The following is a 20657-nucleotide window of genomic DNA, read 5'->3' as shown; positions in this document are numbered from 1 at the left end:
TTTTTTTTTTGTATTTTATTGTTCAGCAGGTGTCAGGCCACAGTACTGAAATGCAGAGTTTGATACTAATAGGGTTAAAAGGACCTCCACTGCCTGCATTGTGTGTGTATTATACCTACATTGCTTATACATTGTTTTTTTCCCTCTAGTATTAGCAATCTGCTTTTGTACTTTGACATAGAGATTTCCCTTGTGAATTTTGTCACAGAAAAAAGAGAATCATCAATATCGCAGTTAAACTTGACTTTCAAAGCTAATAGTATCTCATTTGGGGGCTCAAATTTAATAAATTTTCTTTGATTTTGGGTGAGTTTTTAAACATCAAACAATGAATTGGCCAGGGTGCAGTAAAATATTTAGATCTATTGACTATGGTTCAGAAGGGTAGAAGGCAAAAACACTGGTGGTTTGATGTTGATAAATTCTTAGTACCTTAATCCACATTAATGTTTTCTTTTATCTGTGTGTACACTGGCAATGAAAAGACACTGAAAAGTTGGAAGATAYGAACTGTAAAAATGTAAATCAGGTATGTGTGTGCGTGCATATGTGTGTTGTGTGTGTATATCTATATGTATGTATTTAAAATACGTATTTTTTAATTATATTCAGCAAGGTTAATGTCTGKCCAGAATTACACATGCTGACAGAACACTCCAGAGAGCATGTTTGTTCCACAGGACTGTGTATCTTGAACCTAGTACACTATGTGTGCAAAAAATGTGTAGAGGGCCCTTCCTGTTATAAAAATTGCATCATAGTGCATATGTTTGGCGGCCACAGGTACTGGCAGGAATTCTTAAGGTCAACCTGGGAAATGTAAGGCTCCCTATTCCCACAGAACAAGGCAAAGAATAAAATAAAATCTTTTCGTCTTTATGTCAGTAGATTTACACATGCATGCTTCTTTTAATCAGAGCAGATATCAAAGGCTGTGCTAGTATTTGAAATATGTTCACTCACAATCAACATTTTAAAAAAATTAATTTTGTAAGTGGTTACAAAAAAGTAATCTGGGATTTAAAATGAATGGGCATATATTTTAATTCATGATTGATGAGTTCTTTTGAGCACGGGGAGCTCTGAGGGAGAAAATGTYGAATTTATTTAAAATAGCGTTTAGTAAATAGTGTAGCACCTGATATACGTATATTTTAGGATATATTTGGTATATTTTACTGATGTTTTAGTATCACTGTGCATTGTTAAAGGCAGTAAATAATTACCTTTGGAATACTAGCTATTCTTGCTCTGAATAGGTAGTCTGTCATTTGAATGTGTTTCATCTATTCATTCACAGATATGTATATTTATGTGCRTGTGTATCCATCTGTATTGGAATATAATTTCACTACTGGGATCTGCTGCAAGTGGACACGATAATTTTTGTATTAAATAGAAGGAAAGTGGATGTTTGGAACAATATATAGGGCATGAATACAAGTGATGTTTTCATGGAAGTTATGTGTATAAAATGTATCATTTCACATCTACATTGATAACATAATTACTTTTTGTAGTATATGTAAGTTCTGTATTTTAAATAATGGTCAAAATACTAATCTCAAGCTGTTTAAAGAGAAATATGTTGATCATTTTATAATGCTCAGAGTTACTCGGAAGGCAGGCAAGTTTCTAAATGAAAAATAATTTCTCTCTTAGTCAGCAGGTGGCACTGTGATACCAACTGCATTTAGTTATGTTTGTGGACATATGGAGAAAACATTGATAGTGTTTGCGGGTTTTGTTTTATCCTTACCTTTTGGACTGTCTGAGAAATTAAATAAATAAATATCAAATTCTTTGAATCTTCTACAATTTGTACTATTTCTGCCTCCAAATTGGTGTATTTAGAAATTGTATAAAAAGTTCATCAATACCAATATGATGCTATTTTTTACATGTGAGCCTGCAATAGGACATCTGATAGCTGTCTGATTAATAGAAAGAAAAAAAAATATGATTAGTTTAGTTTTGTTTTGTTTTAAGATTATTCATTTCAGTCAAGGATTTAATTGAACTGATATTAAATGAACCTTTTTGTGAAGGACTGGTATTATCTTCATACAGTAGACAGAAGTCACTTATGAGTTTCTTCTTTGTATGATTGCACAGTACTTCTTAATTTCATAGTTGATGTCTGTTGAGTCAGAAGTAGAATTATTATTTCTTTTCTTACTAGTTTTTTTTGGGGGGGAACAGGTCTATAAAATGYGTACACCAGTTGGGCTTGTGAGCCCTTAGCAGCTCTTCTTTCCTTCTCATTTCAGACCAGAGGAGGATGCTTTTTCTTCTTAACATTCTCTCTGAGCACTCTGAATTAGAGATTTATTTGCAACGAAAAATCAATTAGTCCTAAATTTATTCATGGATTTCAGGTCCAGCGATCAATGCAAGTCCACTCAGTGGGCTCAGGGGGACCCAGTTCATCCCAGTTAATGTGTCTGAAGGGGAATTACCATTGATGCTGTTTTTTTCCCTTTAGGTCAGAGATCAGACCTTGCTGTCACGGACTGCGGCAACCAGGAATGACTTCACCCTGCAGCTACCCAAACTGCACCTGGAGACCTTTGCAGTGGAAGGGCTGAAAGGCGGGCCAGAGGTTGTAGCATTTCAGGTTAGAGTCTAAAATAATTGTGGTTTTTTTTTTTTTTCCTTTTTCTGCATCTGAGACAGAATAAGAAAATAGACTGCTCTGAATGTGTAGAGAACAAAAAGCTTCAAAACTATTGTAGTCAACAGTTGAAAGAGAAATAATTTCCGTGTATATCCTTGAATGTCATATTTCAAGTGCTGTGGACTTTTAATTTTTTCATTATAATATAAAAAAACTGACAGGAATATGAGCATGGAAAAATGCAAATGTTAAATTTGAAAATTAGTATCAGGCTAACCCCCATTTGACTTAATTTAGGCATGACAAAATAAAAGTATTTGTGTGCTGCTTCTGATCAGTRTCAGATATTTTTCTTGTTGCAGTTTTGGAGGTTCTGGTGATTGTAGAGGATTTCTAATTTAAAAGAACCTGCAGGCTGGAATATTCAAACACAAAAGCTATTCTGCTTATGTATGTTTAAAGACTAGTATGTTTCAAAGTTATACAGTAAGGAGGGAACAATGGGGAAAAACAGCAGTGAACTAATAATATATATACTTTCAGCTCCAAAAATGAATTCTATGCAATGTCTCATTTTCTTATTTCTATGTTGGTTGTACAAGCTATCCATCAGTCTTCTTATAGCCATTCAGAATGACTTCATTCTTGTGTTACATTATTACTAAAGACAGAACATTTTGTTCTCAATGAGAATGAAAGGAATAGTGACTAAATACTTCTTTCATTGTGCTCTCCTATATGGATGTGAGAGAGGAAAATCAGTCACTTCAAATGTTGCATAACGTGTGCATTTCTATAGTAATCCTTTTTAATTCAATGAAGATTGTCTGTTCTAGACGCAGTATATCATTGCAGGAGCAGCATCACAAAATTAAATGTTCAAGAAACACAAGTTCCAAGCTGGACACTTCTCACCTTTGTTCTCTTGCATACATGCTTTTCTATCAGATAAAGTTTTAAATTGTGTTTATTTTCATGCTTTCATAATGATACAGTAAAACTTGAGTTTCTCGTGAACTTTAATTATGTAGAAGTTTGTCTTTGCTTTATAAGGAAATTGGCAGAGGATAGTGTTCCCGAGCACATCCYTGGTCACTTTTATGACTATGAAAAGGTTGCTCAGGTGGCTTCTTTTCAAAGAAGCTGTCATGGAAATTACCAACTTTTATATACTGTTTTTCTCATTGAGTGGCCTGTTCTGTGGTACCTGCCTCTTTGCACCCAAACACTCATTTCTTTTTTTACTTCAGGAATATTTTAGAAGTATTTACAAGACAGTTCATTCCTTGTTCTTTCGTAAGAGGATGAAGAGAAAAGGGAGCATAAGAAGTTATGCCTTACATTTGTACAGCATACTTGTGGCAGAGACGAATGCATAGCAAGTCATGCTCTGAGTGACTTATTGGTAGTGTAATACTGCAAGATACTTTATTTTCACGCAAACGTTCCAGTTATGCTTGGTTACTCGCTACATATAAGCAGTGTTAGTGGTCCACAGTCTGTCTCACTTTGAGTTTTTCAATTACTTTTTCCTAATTCTAGTTCTTCAATGTCTGTTTAAAGAAATAATTGCATTAATAATTTTCTAGGTAATTTATAGGATTTTATTTTAATAGTTCCTTTTTATAGCTGGGAGCAGTTARTTTAGTTTAGTTTCACCACTGTATGCAAAACTATATTAAGGGCAATTCTGAATGAGATAAGCAGCCAGTAATCACTTTATGATCTCTTATTATTAAAAACACTGGAACTGTTTGCATGTTTGGTCTCTCTAACAGCTATACGTGTATTTTGTAATTAATCTATGACAAATACCTTTCCATTAAAGGCTTTATTGTCTACAAGTGTTAGACTAAAGGAGTTTTTATTTGAGCCTAAGTTTGTTGATATTTGATGGTTTTCTTTTTAAAAAAATGCAGAAAAATAAAGATCCTTAAGTAGACAGCAGGATGGTGATGAAGCGCTAGCTATCAAAACTGATGAATAGTCAAGAGGAGAGCATTGTTGTATTTTTATTTTTAAAGCTTCCAATCTGAAGCAGGTGACTGGAATTAAGAATTAATCTTCATTTTCTATCCAGTATTTCAGCTTTCCATTGTTTCAACATTTGAGAGGAAGATAAAAAACCTTACCTATTTATATGTGCACACGCGTGTACATAGATAGGAAATGCAGTCGTGTGAATGTAGAAAAAAAATTTGACAGAGCATGGGAATAGTAGGTTATATTTCTTCCAAATTTTTGTGAAAGCAAGTGATACTTAAGGGATCTGACAGGATGAAATCTTCTCTTTTTTAATGTATTTGATAGGCTCAGAGGCTTCAGGGATCTATATTCCTTGCCAGTGGGAATAGAGAGGTCTTGGAACTTTTAAATTGCTTTTATCTCTGTGTAAATGTTGTTTGGGAAAGATATGCTTTTTTTTCAGGAAACAAATGCAAAGAAGATCTGCATAATAAACTAAGTTGCTTGAATGTGAGCTAGACTAATCAGAGCTTTGTTTGTTTCTGGCATACTTAATTATGTTGTGAAACCAGAAGATTTTTTTTTCTAGAAAATGGATTCAACATTACAAAACTATGAATGTTTTACAGTGCTGATCAAAGAAACAAACAAAACCATTTTCATTTCCAAATGAAATAGTTGTTAAACTATATAGAAGTGAAGAGCATCTAATAAAGAAAGTATATCACACTCTAATGATAGTCCTATAGATTATGAAACATCAGAGACACAAAATTGTGTCTAGTCTCCATAGTCTGCACTGTATAAAATGACTCTTCTGTTGCAAAATTACATAATAAATTGAAATGCAAGTTATTCAGCACGAATATTGCACTGTATGTCTTCTAAAAACTCATGCAAATAACAAAAAGATTACATTAAATGTAGCTAGCAATAAGTATGACTTAATTTGTAGACGTTCGTCAAGTTCTTGGAAGCTGAAACAAGAATCACCGAAGTAGAGTTTGAAAGTGTCAGTTGACAGAGATAATTAAAGAAAAAGTCCAATACCTCCAAGAATAAAATAATATTGGTGCTATAGCTTTGAAATACCCTCATCTGATATTTAATTTGTGTAAAGGATGTTTAGATCACAAAGTCACATTGTTTGCTACATAATTAAATTTTAAAGTTCAAAATGTTGTCTTCCTCTCAAGCTACAGAAACAGGTGACAACAGGATTTTAGGTCTGATTATGCAGAATGTTTCCACTGAAGATAAAAAATGAAACTATATTTGAAGCTTGCAATGAATACAGGATATAAGATACAAAAGAGAACTGAAATAACAAGAGAGTCCTAATGTTAGTAGTCTTATTTGGGAGATGGCTATTTGAGTTAACCAGTAAAGATTATCAACTGTTGAACAAAATACAAAATTGAATTTTTGAAATATCTGTATTAAGAGGAAGATAATGTTCTCTAACTCTCTCTTTTGGAAGAGGTTGTTGACTATTGACTCACACGAAAAGTCATCATTCAGAAGATTCATTCTATATTGTTGCAAGTACTCTTATATCAAATACTTAATTGATATGTATGGCAAGCAATTTGATCCAAAAAAGAAAGAAAACATACAGTCACCAAATAAACCAGAAAAAGTTTAAAGGTACATGCATGTGTAATAAAGCACTGTTACACACTCAAAATAACACTGTTCAGAGATGTAGGTGCAGAAGAATAAAAAACATTATCAAAGAAACCACGGAAACAAATTTAAGTACCTAGACTAGTTTCACAATAGCCATGTATGAGGAACCTAGCATAGAAAAATTCCACCATTTTCAGTGGCATTAAGTGCTTGATTCCCAAACAGGGAAAGGCTGGCAACTAATAAATCAATGGCTTTGCCCTGGGTACAGAGGTTATACAATGTGTCTACTGAGGAAGGGTAGTTTTACAAGAGATACAGCAGCTGTTTAAACAAATTAGAGGAGCATTGTCTCTGTGGAGGATGTCCCAGATGTTTTGGTACTCCAAGGTAACACAGATTCATTCAGGCATTGACAAAGAAAAACAGTGGGAACAATGAACTAGTTGCAGTTGTCATAACTGATACTGTTTAAAATATACTGTTTAAATCATATGTATATGGTGGTGTGATTAGATAACCACTGACTTGCAGATGTTCAATTAAAGAGTAATCATCATCTGTATTATGGGAACTATCTTGACTTCTGCATTAAAAGTCTACATTTGCATATTTTTAATTGGTTCTATTAATTTGTGATGGTTGCTTTTGATCAGTATTTTGGTGGGAGAGGAGTCATCTTCCTCTAACCTACTAGAAGATATGTGAGTTGTAGATGTTGGTTTGAGAGAGAATTGTTATTTGCAGGTGAGCTGGTGTTGCTGGGTTTTTTTTTTTTTTTTTTTTTTTTTTTTTTTTTCGGACGGGATTGTATGAAGTAGAGACACCAAATGAATGAGTTTTGTGAGTGGCTTTAATGAAGATGTGAATATTTGATATCCTTATGTTGTGTGTGCAAAAGAGGTGTAGAGATGAGAATATAAACAGTCTTCTGGTGTAAAAGGAGTGCAGGTATATTAATCTGTACTTGTAAGCATTATATACCAGGGCATAGCTGTTAGGAGAAGCATTTTTCTGTGCTGACCTCTAGCTGAGTATAGGGTTGCTGAAACAACTGTTTATTTTAACCTTTGTTATGTATGAGCTGGGTAGGTATATCTGTATATATCAATACAGTTCTCCCTTAATTTTGAAATGGCTACAATACACTTCCAGTCTGCTTTCTGTCCTCTAGGTGTGTTTGAGATGGATATTTTCACTTTTCCGCTTGTTGCTGTCTTGTGTGTATGTCCATCTGTTCATGCAGGTTTAGGACGTTCACATGGGTTTTATATATCTCTTTCAGTTTCTCAAGTGTTTTGAGATTATTTCAAATGAGAAGTGCAGTATAAATGTAAAAGCTAATACAGCTATTAAGCAGCAGTAGGAATATATTTGAGTACTGACCTATCTTCAGTGACAGCATATAATCATTATAAATTTGTAAAGGAATAGGTTCTTACCATTATTTCATGTAAATTATGTATTCATGTATGATTTAGTCATGTATAATCTGATCGTGTTGCAGGTTCATCTTTTCTAATTAATTGGACAAATGTAGTTTGAAGAATTAGGAGCTTCTCAATTCGCATTTTTTTCAACTTGTACATGTTCTAGGTGACTCTGCTGAGCGGGGAGGTTGGACTAGATAATCTCCAGAGGTCCCTTCCAACCTTACTGATTCTATGATTCTATGATTAATTGTAGATTTGTTTGATAGATTAGAAGATAAAAGGTAATACATAGTTCTGTTGTTTTTTTCTCAAAATAATAAACACTTTCTCGTTCCTATGTTTACTTCTTGTCAATAAGTAAGCTCTTGCCAAATTGGCCAAGCAAGTAATTTCAAAGTTAACATTGTAATTCTGTCATCAGATTTTATCATCTGCATAAAGCAAGTCATTCAAACACTAAATCAGACTCTGATATGAGGATTCAGTGGGATGAATGACTTGTGGAATAGCTGCTTGAAAACTGAATTACTAGTCTTTTAAATCAAATACTTCTGTTTGGAGGTGTTTTGCTGTATTTCTTTTTAGCATGGTTATTGAAAGAACAAATTATTTTGMTTTTTTTGCTCTTTATACTTTAGAAAGGAGAAATCTGTTTAAGATAGTCTTGAATGTAGTGCATGAAAGTGTAATATATGTATATGTATGCACCCAATATGCACACTGTATTTCTCATTTCATTTCTTGTTTCACCCACACTCTCTTTCAGRGAAGTTATCCATTCTAGTTATCTATTAGAGAGGCTTAAATGCAGCCTCCTCTGGAATCTAAATACTACTTATTGTTGGTTAAAATTGGGTCTTTGTCCAAACAGGCTGCTGTCAACAGAATAGGAGTTGCTCTCCTATTCTTCATTTTCCTCTCCAAAAGAGCTGTTTTCCTACCTAGTGTCAAAAAGTGCTGCTTCTAGTCTRACCACTTGCCTACTTTTGAACATCGTGTTTAAAGAGACAAACAATTGTTTATTAATATGTTGATACCTTGCACTTGCACCTTGAGTGCAATACTAATAAATAATAAATGTTTTAACTTATTAGACTGATGTGGCATTTCTGCAAGTCTAACCTTTTGCAGACTTAAATTTACCAAATTTATCAAAAATAAGCTTGGTAAAGAAACAGTAATTAACAACTAAAGAAAATCTGATAGACTAGATTGAAGAGATTTAATACAGTGAACTCTTACATCTTTGAATGTGTTACAGCTGATGCCTGAAGTCTTAGAAAGTAGATTATATTATGATAGTAAACATATAKGAAACATTTAGCATGGTTTATTAACTATAATACTTTTAAAGACAATATTCCTTGCAAGTATGTATAACTGATTGTGTAGTTACATATTTTGGGCATGTTCATGTGACTGACCTGGTAGAAAGCATTCTTTCTGGAGTGTATACATATGTGGTTTATTAAAGTGGCAGTGTATTTTGTGGTATTTAGACTAAATACATGTCCCTTAGATACAAATTTCATTAGAAGACATAGCGCCACTGGCGTAGGAATAAACCACCTTACAAGATTTCTTCTCATCTTAACATAACCACAGGTGCCCAGAATTCTACTTGAATTGTTACTGGATGACCATGGTGGAAGCTGCTGTTTAGAAAAGACTGATTTTGATGATTTTACTAGATTGAGCAAGCTTGAAAATATGATAAATTGCAAGCCTACTTCCGTTTTTTTTTTTTTTAGATTACAATATTTATTACACACTTGTTAATGAAGCATAACAGTGCTATAATTAAAAATGCATCTCAGGTTGTGACTGTATTTTTTTTACATATGCTAGCTATATGAACTTTGGAGATTCTGTTCAGTATTTGTGTAGACCCTCTCTGATGCAGTTTTTTTATGCAGAGTGACCATTCTTGGCAGGTCAGTGAGGTTCAGAACATGCTGCAGTCGTTGGGCAGCATGCTGCTAGAAAGGGTTTGCCAGAGAGAGAGACAGTAACCTGGGGAAGAAAGTGACATTTTCAGCAACATCCTGCAGTAACTGTTCTTACTGTCATAAGGATATTGCTCTATTCCTTGTTATTTGGTAGAGAGAAGTTCATTTGTATTGCTCTGTGTGTATTTTGGACACTGTCTTTTCTGGAGAATTTCTTCCTCTGTAATAAAGGAGGACCTCATCCTATGTGAACTGGGAACACCAGTTTTCCCTGTGAAAAGTGCCTCTAGTACCAGTTGGGAGTGAGATATTTTCAAAGTGCCAGTGCTGTTGGAAGTTTGGCTTTTATAATTTCAACTTCACACCTCTTTCCCTTTCTACTAATGAATTGTGTTCCCAGCTTCATCTCTTTGCAGCAGTTCTTTTACCAGCCTTTCCCTCCCTATCATCTATGGGTATTCGATCCCTCCCTCCCTTTTCCCCAGTGCTTCCTCTCTTTGTTATTAGACTCTTTCCCACACTTTCTCAGCCATCTTTCACTTTTCTTTTTCTTTCCTTGCCTTTCTTCATTCTAAGAAATAAATGGAGACTATAGAGATCTTTAAAGTCTTGTCAGCAGGCTTTGTGTTTAGCCTGTACATTGATTGTACCCCATCCTGCTGAAATCTTTGGCATTATGGCACTGTAAATGTCAAAGTCAGTGTCTGTAATCACCAATTAATGCATATACCGAAAACTGTCTATTTATGCCTGTGAAACTTACTAAAACCGCTAATGTCCGTCCCGCTTCTKTCATAAGCAGTATCAGTATTGTGAAAACCTTTGGTCAAGATCTGCTGATGATTTTCACATTTGCCAAAGCTGGTATATAATTATTAAACCATTCAGTATCTGACTGGAAYGTTTTCTTTCCTGACCCTTTAAGCGATCTTTTAATGATGTGCTTTTGTTTGCTTAGAATTTTTCAAACATTTGTGTCTGTGGCATATGGGTGATTCCCCTAGTTCTATAACAGCTACTCTTTTGTAGAAAGAATAAGGTTTGTAAGAAAATAACACTAGAGCCAGTGAAACATGARGGAAGATAGAATTCTGGCCAACTTGCCAATAAATCAAGAGAGTGCTAAAACAAACATAAAAAGCTTAAGGTATTTTGTTCTTGTATCTCAGGTGTGGAAGCCATATGTGGGGCTCTGCAAAATCTTTCAGTTTGTTTTTTCTCCCTTATTTTTGTTCACAATACTTTCCATTGTTAGAAAATATAACCCTTTTATATATGTATGTAGGTATTAATGACTAGTTAAACTAATGGGGTATTTTGTATTAAAGAGGAAAGCTGACTCTTCTTAGCCTACTTTCGATAATGTCAGAAGACAAAACAAAAGTTAGTTTTCAAGGACTTCATTTTTGGATAGACTAGGAGAACAGAGTGAGGTGACAGAATGATTATTACAATTTTGGCCCACAAAGTGTTCAGWCTCTGGAAATAAGTAGTTAGTTATATGGAAAAATCCTTCCATTATTATTCATTTTGGAGAAAAAGGGGAAGGAATGGATCCTATTTTTTCTTTCATTTTCTCATTTTGTATGTTGACTTTCAATTTTATTTACTTTGGCTCCTAATGGTAATCCTTGTTTGTTTTCGACAGTTCACCAGGTCCTTGCACCTTTCAGCAGAAGAACAAAACAGGAAGCTTCTTTATTGTTGTTATTCTTTTATGAGAAAAATTAATGACATGATGATCTCAAAATGTGTCCAAAGCTGCCTAAGTCAATGACAGCAGACTCCTAAATGCTTTACTACAAGAGTAAAGCATTGTCCAATAGCAGAAAATAACAAATACCGTAAAAAGGTTTCCCAGCACTTCCTGACATGCTAGAAATTTTTTCCTAGTTTAGAAATTTTCTCTGAGATGCATGAGATTATTAATGTGTAATACCTTCTGAAAGAGAGTCATTTTATCAGATAACCGGCTTGAATGTGACTATAATCTTTCTCCTATTGTTAAAAGCAGTGTTCAGTGTTGTGACAGATAAGCCAATTCAGAGGCATAGCTGTACGACTACGGAAAATCATGGAATAAATATTTGTGAAGTAAATACTATAAAAGGTTAGGAATTGTCTGGAGTCCTCCTTTTTTGTACTGGTTCTTTTAATTTTAAAAACTATGCAAGAAATGCTGAGCAAGTAAGTTTATGCAATAAGTATTAATAAGGCAATAGACTTTATTTACACTGATATGTTGTAGTGCAGTACAGAATCAAATAATTTTTTTATTTTTGTTTACATTAATGACAGTAAACTAAAAAAAAGCTGATTTTTTTTGWTTAGCCATTTTTCATTTAACCACTTAATATTTCATCATTATCAAACATCTTGCTATGTTTTCGGTTCGTATTCATATTGATAGTTTGTAGGTCCAAAAATTATGAAGAAATGCACTATATTAGTGCAAGAATTTTGTAATGGAATCGAAGGAACATTTCTGCCCAGAGCAGACCTTGGACCTTGTAGTTAAAGACCTGGAAAAGGAAGGGTTATCTGCAACTTCAGCGAGTTTATTATGGCTTAGTGATTTGCTGATTGATTACATTTGCTGTCAGTTAAGGCTCTCTTAATGTCAGTTTTCTTTGCATAATGCTTGAAATAAAGACTGATGAAGTTTTTCAGATTAATGCCGCTTACATAAACTGACCCTGATTTGCCCTATTCTGCATGACAATATAAGTGACAGCAGTTAGAGGATAATATAGCAATGAATATGCAACTTAAGGATTTTTTTAAAATGCAGTAAACTGTTCCGAATATAAAACTCGATATAAAAAACAGGCAGTTCTGTTAATTTCAGTTGTCCTAAATTTAAGAAATAGGCTGGGTAATATCCCAAGCAGTGCACTAAGGAAGAGAAATTCAAAAAGGAAGAGGTTTGAAAGGATTAAAATTATTTTTCTTTCCCCAAATTCTATTAATTTGCCACTAATAGGTTGGGTTTTTTTGGATAAATTATTATGGTTCAAAGTCACATGTATTGTAACTTAAGATATTTGTCTTCTGTACTGTAATCTTGCAGAAGTCATAATGAAGTACTTTGAAACTGTTGTCTTGATTTTTTAGTTATTTAATTGATTGATGGGCTAGTGATATCTGCTGCTAGAGTTCTAAGGTCACAAGTTCTAGAACTGTTTATTAGACTGAGAAAAGCACAAATTCTTAGGGTTGATATGTTCTACTGCTGTAGGTGTTCTGGGAGAAATAGGTTTGAAATAGGGCACTATTTTTAACAAATACTTGTCCTTTACAGGACCCAGTTTCATTAGATCTTCCTTACCTCCTCACTCGTTATGGTCTCTTCTAGTTATAAGTGAAAATGTGGCAAGAAAACATGAAGGAAGCGGGAGAGAAGGGTTTAGGAAGAGTTAGAGAATGCTAGTGTAATGAAAAGAGGGTAAATGTGATATTGTCTTGTAAACTGGAATAACAGGGATACACAGCTTGTAGGTTGGCAGGTCTACCTATGAAAGATTGAGGCTTTTATGGCTTCTAAAAATACACTATCCAGCAAAACACTGCTGTTTATTTATCCTACTGGAACCTTGATACAAYTTCTTCTCAGAGTCCTTCGGATTGCTTCCACATCATGATTTTTCTTGATAGAAGTACAGTTTTAAAATAAAGTTCGGGAGTAAAAAGATCACTTGTTCCATCTGTGAAGCAAACTTTGAATGCTCACTTCTTTTAATGATTGAAGACTACAATTCAGTTCTCTTTTAATCTAATTTCTTCCTGTTCTGAGGCAAGTTGTATGATCTTTTTCACTACCAACACCCAGTTGTAGGTACCTCTTTCCTAATTTTAACACAGCTGACAAATACAAAAGGGACAGATCAGAGAGTAAAGCATCATGTCAAATTTTCTCTCCATCTTAATTCCCATTTTCAAAGGAATCATTTATTTTTTAGATGACTTCAGTATTGTGCAAGCTACAGGTTGCAAGTTAAAGTTTAAATTCTGAAGTTTTAACAAATAATTACAAAGACCACGGGACTTGATTTTGAGCAGTGAGTCTCCAGCATGTCAAAATTTGATCTTTGCCTGTACCTTGGCAAAGGTCGTTATCCTAGATGCTTGATTTGTTCTGCATTTACTTCGTGAGAGACTTTGCAAAGTTTATTCTTTTGGGAAATAGACTATGGAACTGAGTAAGCATTTAATTCCTAGAAGGCACATCAAACAGCAGCGAGTATGGTTGTCTCAACTTGAAAAAGGTTGGATGGGGGGAAGTAAACAGTGGAAAGAGTATAAGAAAGAGGGCTACAGCGTCTTCCCAATCTCTTCCAGCCTCCACCATTTTGGTTAAAGGACCTCCTGAGCCAACAGTCATATTTTTGTATTTCACAGCCTCCAGTGAATTTTTTTTTCCATTTATTGTCCTATTACTTTTTGAACTCTTGTAAACTTAAGCATTCATATGGCCTGTGGAAAAACTTCTGCAGCTTATCTGCTTACTTCCTGAAAAACTACCTTCTGTGCTTGCTTTGAATATACTGTTTGCTACTTCATTTAATGCCCTTTGATTCTTGTATCGCAAGAAAAAGCGAGTAATTATTACTAATTCACCTTCTCCATGCCACTTATTCTTTGGGATAATCTGTCATAATCTCCTTCCTTTCTCTCCCATTCCATCAGCAGTTGTTTCTTTTCAGATTACTTTCCTCATTATCAAACTACAGAAAAGTGAGATACCCTAAAGAACGCCTACTGTTTATAGATTTGATAAGCAATGGAAGTGATTTCTCTGTGTAGTTGATTTCTGTAGGCAGAATCACTCATAGAYGACCTGACTCAAGCAGAGATCCAACTCTGAATTACAGACAACAGTGTGCTACTGAGACTGTTAAATTCAGATGTATTTTTGAAAATGCTGTCCTCTAAGATGTGTTTAAGCTTGGTAGCCTGAGATTAGAGTGGATTAGAACTAGTCTTCCTTTTGGATCGTCCACTGAGTTTACCACAAAATCACATGGTGTTGTGGTGCTTGCAGTCATTACCAAATCTAATGAAAAAYGAAGATTAGAAAGGGCTTTTTCTATGTAGCAGTGATTCTTTGCCCTGTGGTATTTTCCTTTGAATCACATTATTGAAGACTACTTCATGCTCTCCAARCAATATCATCTCACCAATGCCTATTTTAGTTTTTTCCTTTGAGTGTTCATATAAGCATCCAGTTATACAAACAGCATTGAAATGGTCATTTTATCTTCACCTGTCCTGCTTCTAAAGAATTGGATGCAACTGTTGACTATTGGCCAGACATAGAAATGGATAATATAATGGCCTCTTCTTTATATGTCAGGCTCCCAACCTAGTAATTCAAATACTATTCTGCAATTGAATCTGTTTCCGTTTAATGTATAGGGAAACAAAGCAGAAAATCGATCTTCTACTGTTATTTCCAAAATATTTGAAGCTCATCAGACAACACCACATCTCTGTATGGCTGGTCTGAGTGATGACAACTCTCTACCAACTGAGCTCTACCAACAGAAACGTTAGCATGTCTTCAATTTGTCTTTCATGCTGTTCCAAGTGAACAGCGTTGTCACTTAACCTATTGACTCTCTGCATGGAAGAAGCTTTATGCTCAGACTTCAGTATAGTGGGGTCTCACTTATTCACCAGTTCTTTAGCATGGTAATTAGGATTTATACCTTTCTGAAGTGAGATAATCCATCTTCTATTTGACAAATATCTGAGAAGATGGAGAGACAGAGTCAATTTCTCCAACTATTTCTTCAAGTCTAAATTCTTTGTTAGTAGAACTAGCTTTTCAGAAATCACACTAGAATCATTTTATTCACCTTTCTTCTTCTGACTGTGATAATAAAAGCAAGATTTGGGAGGAAATTGTTTTCTTCATATTAAGCTTGATGATAGCATATTATGAAACTATAATAGCTCAGTATCAATATTACTTTTGGCAGAAATTGGACATGTTCTCCAACTCTTGCTTTTGAACAAAGGATGCCAATTTGCATGTTCGTTGTGAAGGCCAGTAGCAGGTGTAGTGTGCTCTTACAATTTCAGTTTCTGTCAAATCTTCAAACTCAGCAGCAGGAGCTGTTTGTGCAGTTTCTGAAAATAAATAAATAAATAAAATTTGGCTTAAATCAGGTCTTGAAATCAAGTCTAACTGAAGATCTATCTATTTGGATGTTTTAATAAATGTTTTGATGAAATTCAAGAACGTGCTTGACTACTATCAAAGTTTAGGCAGATCCAAGGGAAAACAACTGTCCATCCAGTATGTGGCAGCAGACATTAAGAGTTTTACCATTTTCTTGAGGAGTGCAGTTTGGTTTTGAGGGGTGCAATTTGGTTTTTCTGCATGATTACTTTCTCTTCAGAGACTGGTGCTTTTTCCTATCTTCATGTAATAAATTTGTGCCCATAACTGATTTTTGATTCAGAAGCCAAATGAAAGATTGTTTTACTATTCAATCTAGTAAGAGTACTATATGAATTTTTTAATGTAAGATTATGTTGCTTTATTTTCCTTTATGTGAGATTAAATATTTTTGTTGAATTAAAATGCAGTACYAGCATAAGCGCATTGTAGGAAAAGCAAGAGAAATGGCTATATCACAAAACTGGGTGCAGTTTTCTAGCCTCTGAGCTCCATTAGACTTTGAGCATTCACCTAAAATCTGACACGAAGCAAGACTCAGTAACGATTATTTATACCTGAGCTATGTATCTACTCAACCTGCCAGTACAGATCTTTGTTGCTCCTAACAAGTGACTGCTACCTCCAAACTGTAGATTGACTTCATCTTGCTCTTGAAAAGTACAATGTAGAAAATTTTTCTTTTTCTAAGTATGTGCTAACTAATTTGGTTTGAAAATAGTTTAATTTAAAATTGAAAAGCTTCTTCCTGTGACTAGAAAGTAATAATATAGATCCCTTTATAGCTAAAATATTTCATGCCCATGCTGAACCTAGATATTAGGAGGTGATCTTTTTTTTCTTTTTTTCTTTTTTTTCTATAGAAGTACTGATATAAACTTTTTCTACACTAGTTAAAAGTAAATTAGTATTTTTTCATAAGTCTGTAAAAATACTCATAAAAAATCTTGGTAGCATATCTATTTGTCTATGGATGGTTTTTTTTACTGGAAGGATTTGAAATCTGTGCTTTAACAATTAATTAAGTATCCCATACATCCAAAAAAAGAAGTATCTTTAATTTTCAGTTAAAATTTGTAAATACTTCGKCAATTTTTTCTTTGAAAAAATTACTTACGCTGGGTAGTTTGTGCCCAGCATTTCAAAAGAACAAAAGTTTTCCAGATCTTCATTAAAGTTGAACACTTGTTCAAGTTGACAGATCAGTATGTGCTTCTCTGCTATCCTTATAATGTTCTCAGATGATAATTAATCCATGAGATTATTAATCCATGAGTCTAAACTGAGTCTAGACTTACATTTTAGGTAATATTTATTAATAAAAATTCTTTTAAATTGCTTATATAGGATATCCTGTCCCTATGTAGGATTCTTACAAAAACAAGTTTGGCTGTGAAAAAAGGATATTCTGTGCKTTAGCTTTTTTATTTCTTCTCTGAGATATCACTCCAGTAGACTAAAAGGAACATCATCCGGTTGTAGGCAGCTTGTACTTTCACTTGACTTTCAACTGGGATTTTGATGGTAAATTCTRTTCTTTTTTGTCACTCCAAGACTGAATGTTTGATGGAGTAGAGCAATTTTGAATAAAACTGCATCTTAGTGTTTTCTTGGGTGCCTTTTTTTTCTTCCAGCAGTGGGAATATATTTTACTCCCTCTAAGGAGATTTTCATGCTTATAGTTGAAGCACTTCAGGGTGGACTCTATATTTCAATGACTACATGTCCCTCTTTCGTTATTCCTTATTTACAATATACATTGCAGGAGAAAGTCAGAAGTTTCTTTCAGTTCTGTTTCTTTCTTGCCCAAACCATTTTCTTGAAGATTTTCTTATACCCAAGACGCTAAAGGTGTTTTTTTTTTTTTTTTTTTTCGTATCAGCACCATTAAGATGATGACAGGTACTGGGACACAGTATTCTGTTTGCGTTTTCCCCTCATCTTTTGCTTAAATTGCAAGTTTTTTGGACAACAATTTCTTTTCAATCATTTTTTTTTCACATCTTGCCTGCAGCTCTGCTTGCCTGTGTACAATATACAGTGAGAATAGTTTACACATGTAAACATTATTACCGTATAAAACACCACATTTCCTTAGTTTTGCTAAGTGGCAATTTACTTGCATAATCAGAGAACATTTCTGAGTACTAGGGCTTCAGGTGACTCCTCTACTATAAAATTCTCAGGATCCTTTGTACCTTACTCTATCAACAAACCCATTACTTCATATCTTAAATCTATCATTTTTTAGAAGAAAAATGTTATTTTTGAAACTCTTACACTTTGTAATAATTTTCATGGCAATTTATGCCCATCTGCTGTGGTTTCCAGAAGAAGCAGTTTTGTTTCAGTCTCTGTCAATTTCAATTCTCCCTTTTCAATTTTCTTGTAGGAAGTCATGTCATTACCTCTTGCAGAGAATCTAGCCTTTTATTTAGAGCTTTGTTCCCTTGGGCTATCTCCTCTGAGACCTTCGGGGTAAAGTAATTGTTATTGAAGCGAAGGGGATAGAGTTAGGCCCCAAGTGTGGCACTGAGTCAGCTTTGGTTGGAAAAAAAAAGTTGTAACAGAACTGGCCTGCTTTTTGGCACATTTAAATTGTGCATGCCACGCTTCAGTGGAATTCAACAAAAAGTTTAGGGTTGAAACAAGATACAAGGAGAATAGATCATTAAAGAAGTGCCAAACAGCTGCAAAAGTGCAATTTTGCTGAATGTTKTTTCCCTTGAGGTTTTTTTCTGATGCCTGAGAAGCTGCTATATTTACATCCTCCACTGGTGTTGCCACTAGACATTTTGGACTATGGGACACAGCAGCCAGCATGGATTTTGAAATGCTAAAATTGATGGGGCAAATAAATTTTAATCCTTCCTCCCCTAAAAATAATAAATATCCTTAAATCTTGCTTCTGAAAACTACAGTTAATTAGGACATGTTTTTGTTTTTGTGATCTTGTTTTAACTAATCTAATTTATGTCAGTTTGAGGCAAGGCAGTAATAACAGGCATAGAATAGGTTTTCCATTAAATGTGCAGAACTCCAAGCCATGGAGTTTTCACACCAGTTGCTTTTGCCCATATTGGACTTCGGCCAAAGTCTGTGCCATAAATAAAATCTGAGTCTTTTTAGATTCTCAGCTGAGCACTTTGTTGCACAAAAGTTAATCTTTCATTCTTCTGAAGTACATTTATTATTCCTTTTCTTGTTCTTTTTTGTCTCTTTGTATATATTGCCCTTAGGTAAATTTACTACCTGTGAACATTCTTTTTAGTTCAGTAATTTCCTGAAGGAAGAACCTAACAGACAAGTGTTAATTTTGACTTCTTTTTCAAACTTGTTCTGTTTTTTGGGCACACTGTGCAAAATACATGGTCTTACTATTTTGACTCCTGTATCTAATGTTACAAATTCAATACTTGCATTGTCAGGCTGTTACTCTATTTGATATTTCTTTATAAGCATCATTTCACACCAGGTTTCCTTCCTTTATTTTTGTTCGCTTCTAAACAGGAGATACAGTTCTATGGCAACATCAGGCCCAATAAGATCCCAAGTCAGTGGCGTGACATGGATGTAAAACTGAAGAAACTGCTTTTTAGTGATTGGGAATTTTCCGTGTGATATTTTATTTGTAACTTGGAAACAGTCTAAAGCTTTAAATGGTTGCTTCCATTTACAATTATTTATAATTCATAATCCACATAAAATGGTCTGTTTTGAGTTGCGTTTATTCTTGGGGGCCAAGCATTGAACAAAGGGATATTTTTTTGGTAAGAGAGAAAACGTGTACGGTGTTTTAATTTGGGATTAAAAAACCTTCTATTTTATATCATATAATAAAACATTTAAATTTTCACAAGAGGTTTGTTGCTACTTTGCATATACTGATCTATATATTTATTGTAACATGATTCTACTTTAACTGAACTGAGAACAGCTGAAGTTTGAGTAACCTTTGATAAATTAGTTTTAAAAATAACTATTAGTTTTCTCTTTATGTTTCATTATTGCACATTGTTGTATTATTTATGAGTACCCGCTAGTAAAATGACATTTTTGCTTTAAATAAAATACTCCTAAAGCCTGAAGTCCAATCTGACAAAATTATAGCTAATAACGCATGCAAAAGCAGTTTTTAAAGATCGTACACACTATGCACCTTGAAATCACTGGTTCTGGAAGCAGTGGACAGCACAAGAAAATGATTGCTTATTCAAAAGTAAACAGAGGCAATATTGGAAACTACTGTTCTTGCCTGTCCTCCAAAGACTGTCTCTAATGTTAAGTGTTTCTCAGTTCTTTTTAAGATTAATGTGGAGAAAGAAATCACCACTTGAAATCACTACTTGCTATTTTGCTCCACCATTCAATAGTTTATAGCCTACAAAGAGCACTAAATTAGCTTGCCTTGTTTTTCTTAGCTTCACCAACCTGTAGCTTAAGCTAGAAATTTTCAAAAGTAACCTTGTACTACAGATGTGTCATTTATAAACAGGAAAGTAGCTAGTTCTTCCTTATACCCTCCTCATCTGTTAAATCTCGTTTGTTAATTTCACTTAACCAAAATTAAACAACCTTTGTTTTAAGTTTTATATATGTTCTCTTTTATCTACTTATGCACCTGTCTGCTTGTCTTCAGGTTACTGGAGTTCAGTCCAGCACCTTCAGCAGAAAAGCATTCTTTCTTCATGTCAATCTTCTGAATACATTTTTATATTATGAGTTGGAGCCAATTATCTAAGAAGGTCAGGCTTCTGTTTTCATGAAGCTGCTTGTGTCTTGACTTAAAATGTTGAGCATGGGTCTCTTCTCGTATTGAAAACATTTTTGACATTGAAAATACTTTTGACATTATAATTTGCTTCTACTATATCAGTAGC

General features: G+C 34.2%; 1 protein-coding gene across 3 annotated transcripts in view; it reads left to right on the top strand.

Annotated features, from left to right (window-relative positions):
- Positions 1-20657, top strand: part of CCDC171 (coiled-coil domain containing 171) — a 161770-nt gene that overhangs the window by 107124 nt on the left and 33989 nt on the right. For all 3 annotated transcript variants that reach the window (XM_085326234.1, XM_085326236.1, XM_085326235.1), the window contains one exon: positions 2486-2617. In XM_085326234.1, the coding sequence (XP_085182360.1) occupies positions 2486-2617 (132 nt within the window). The remainder of the gene's footprint in view (positions 1-2485; positions 2618-20657) is intronic.

Source organism: Rhea americana, unplaced genomic scaffold (assembly GCF_003343005.1).
Source record: "Rhea americana isolate MKP2758 unplaced genomic scaffold, rheAme1 scaffold_129, whole genome shotgun sequence".
Lineage (NCBI taxonomy): Eukaryota > Metazoa > Chordata > Aves > Rheiformes > Rheidae > Rhea > Rhea americana.
Note: the sequence above shows the minus strand (reverse complement) of the source record. Positions and strands in the feature narration are given on the sequence as shown.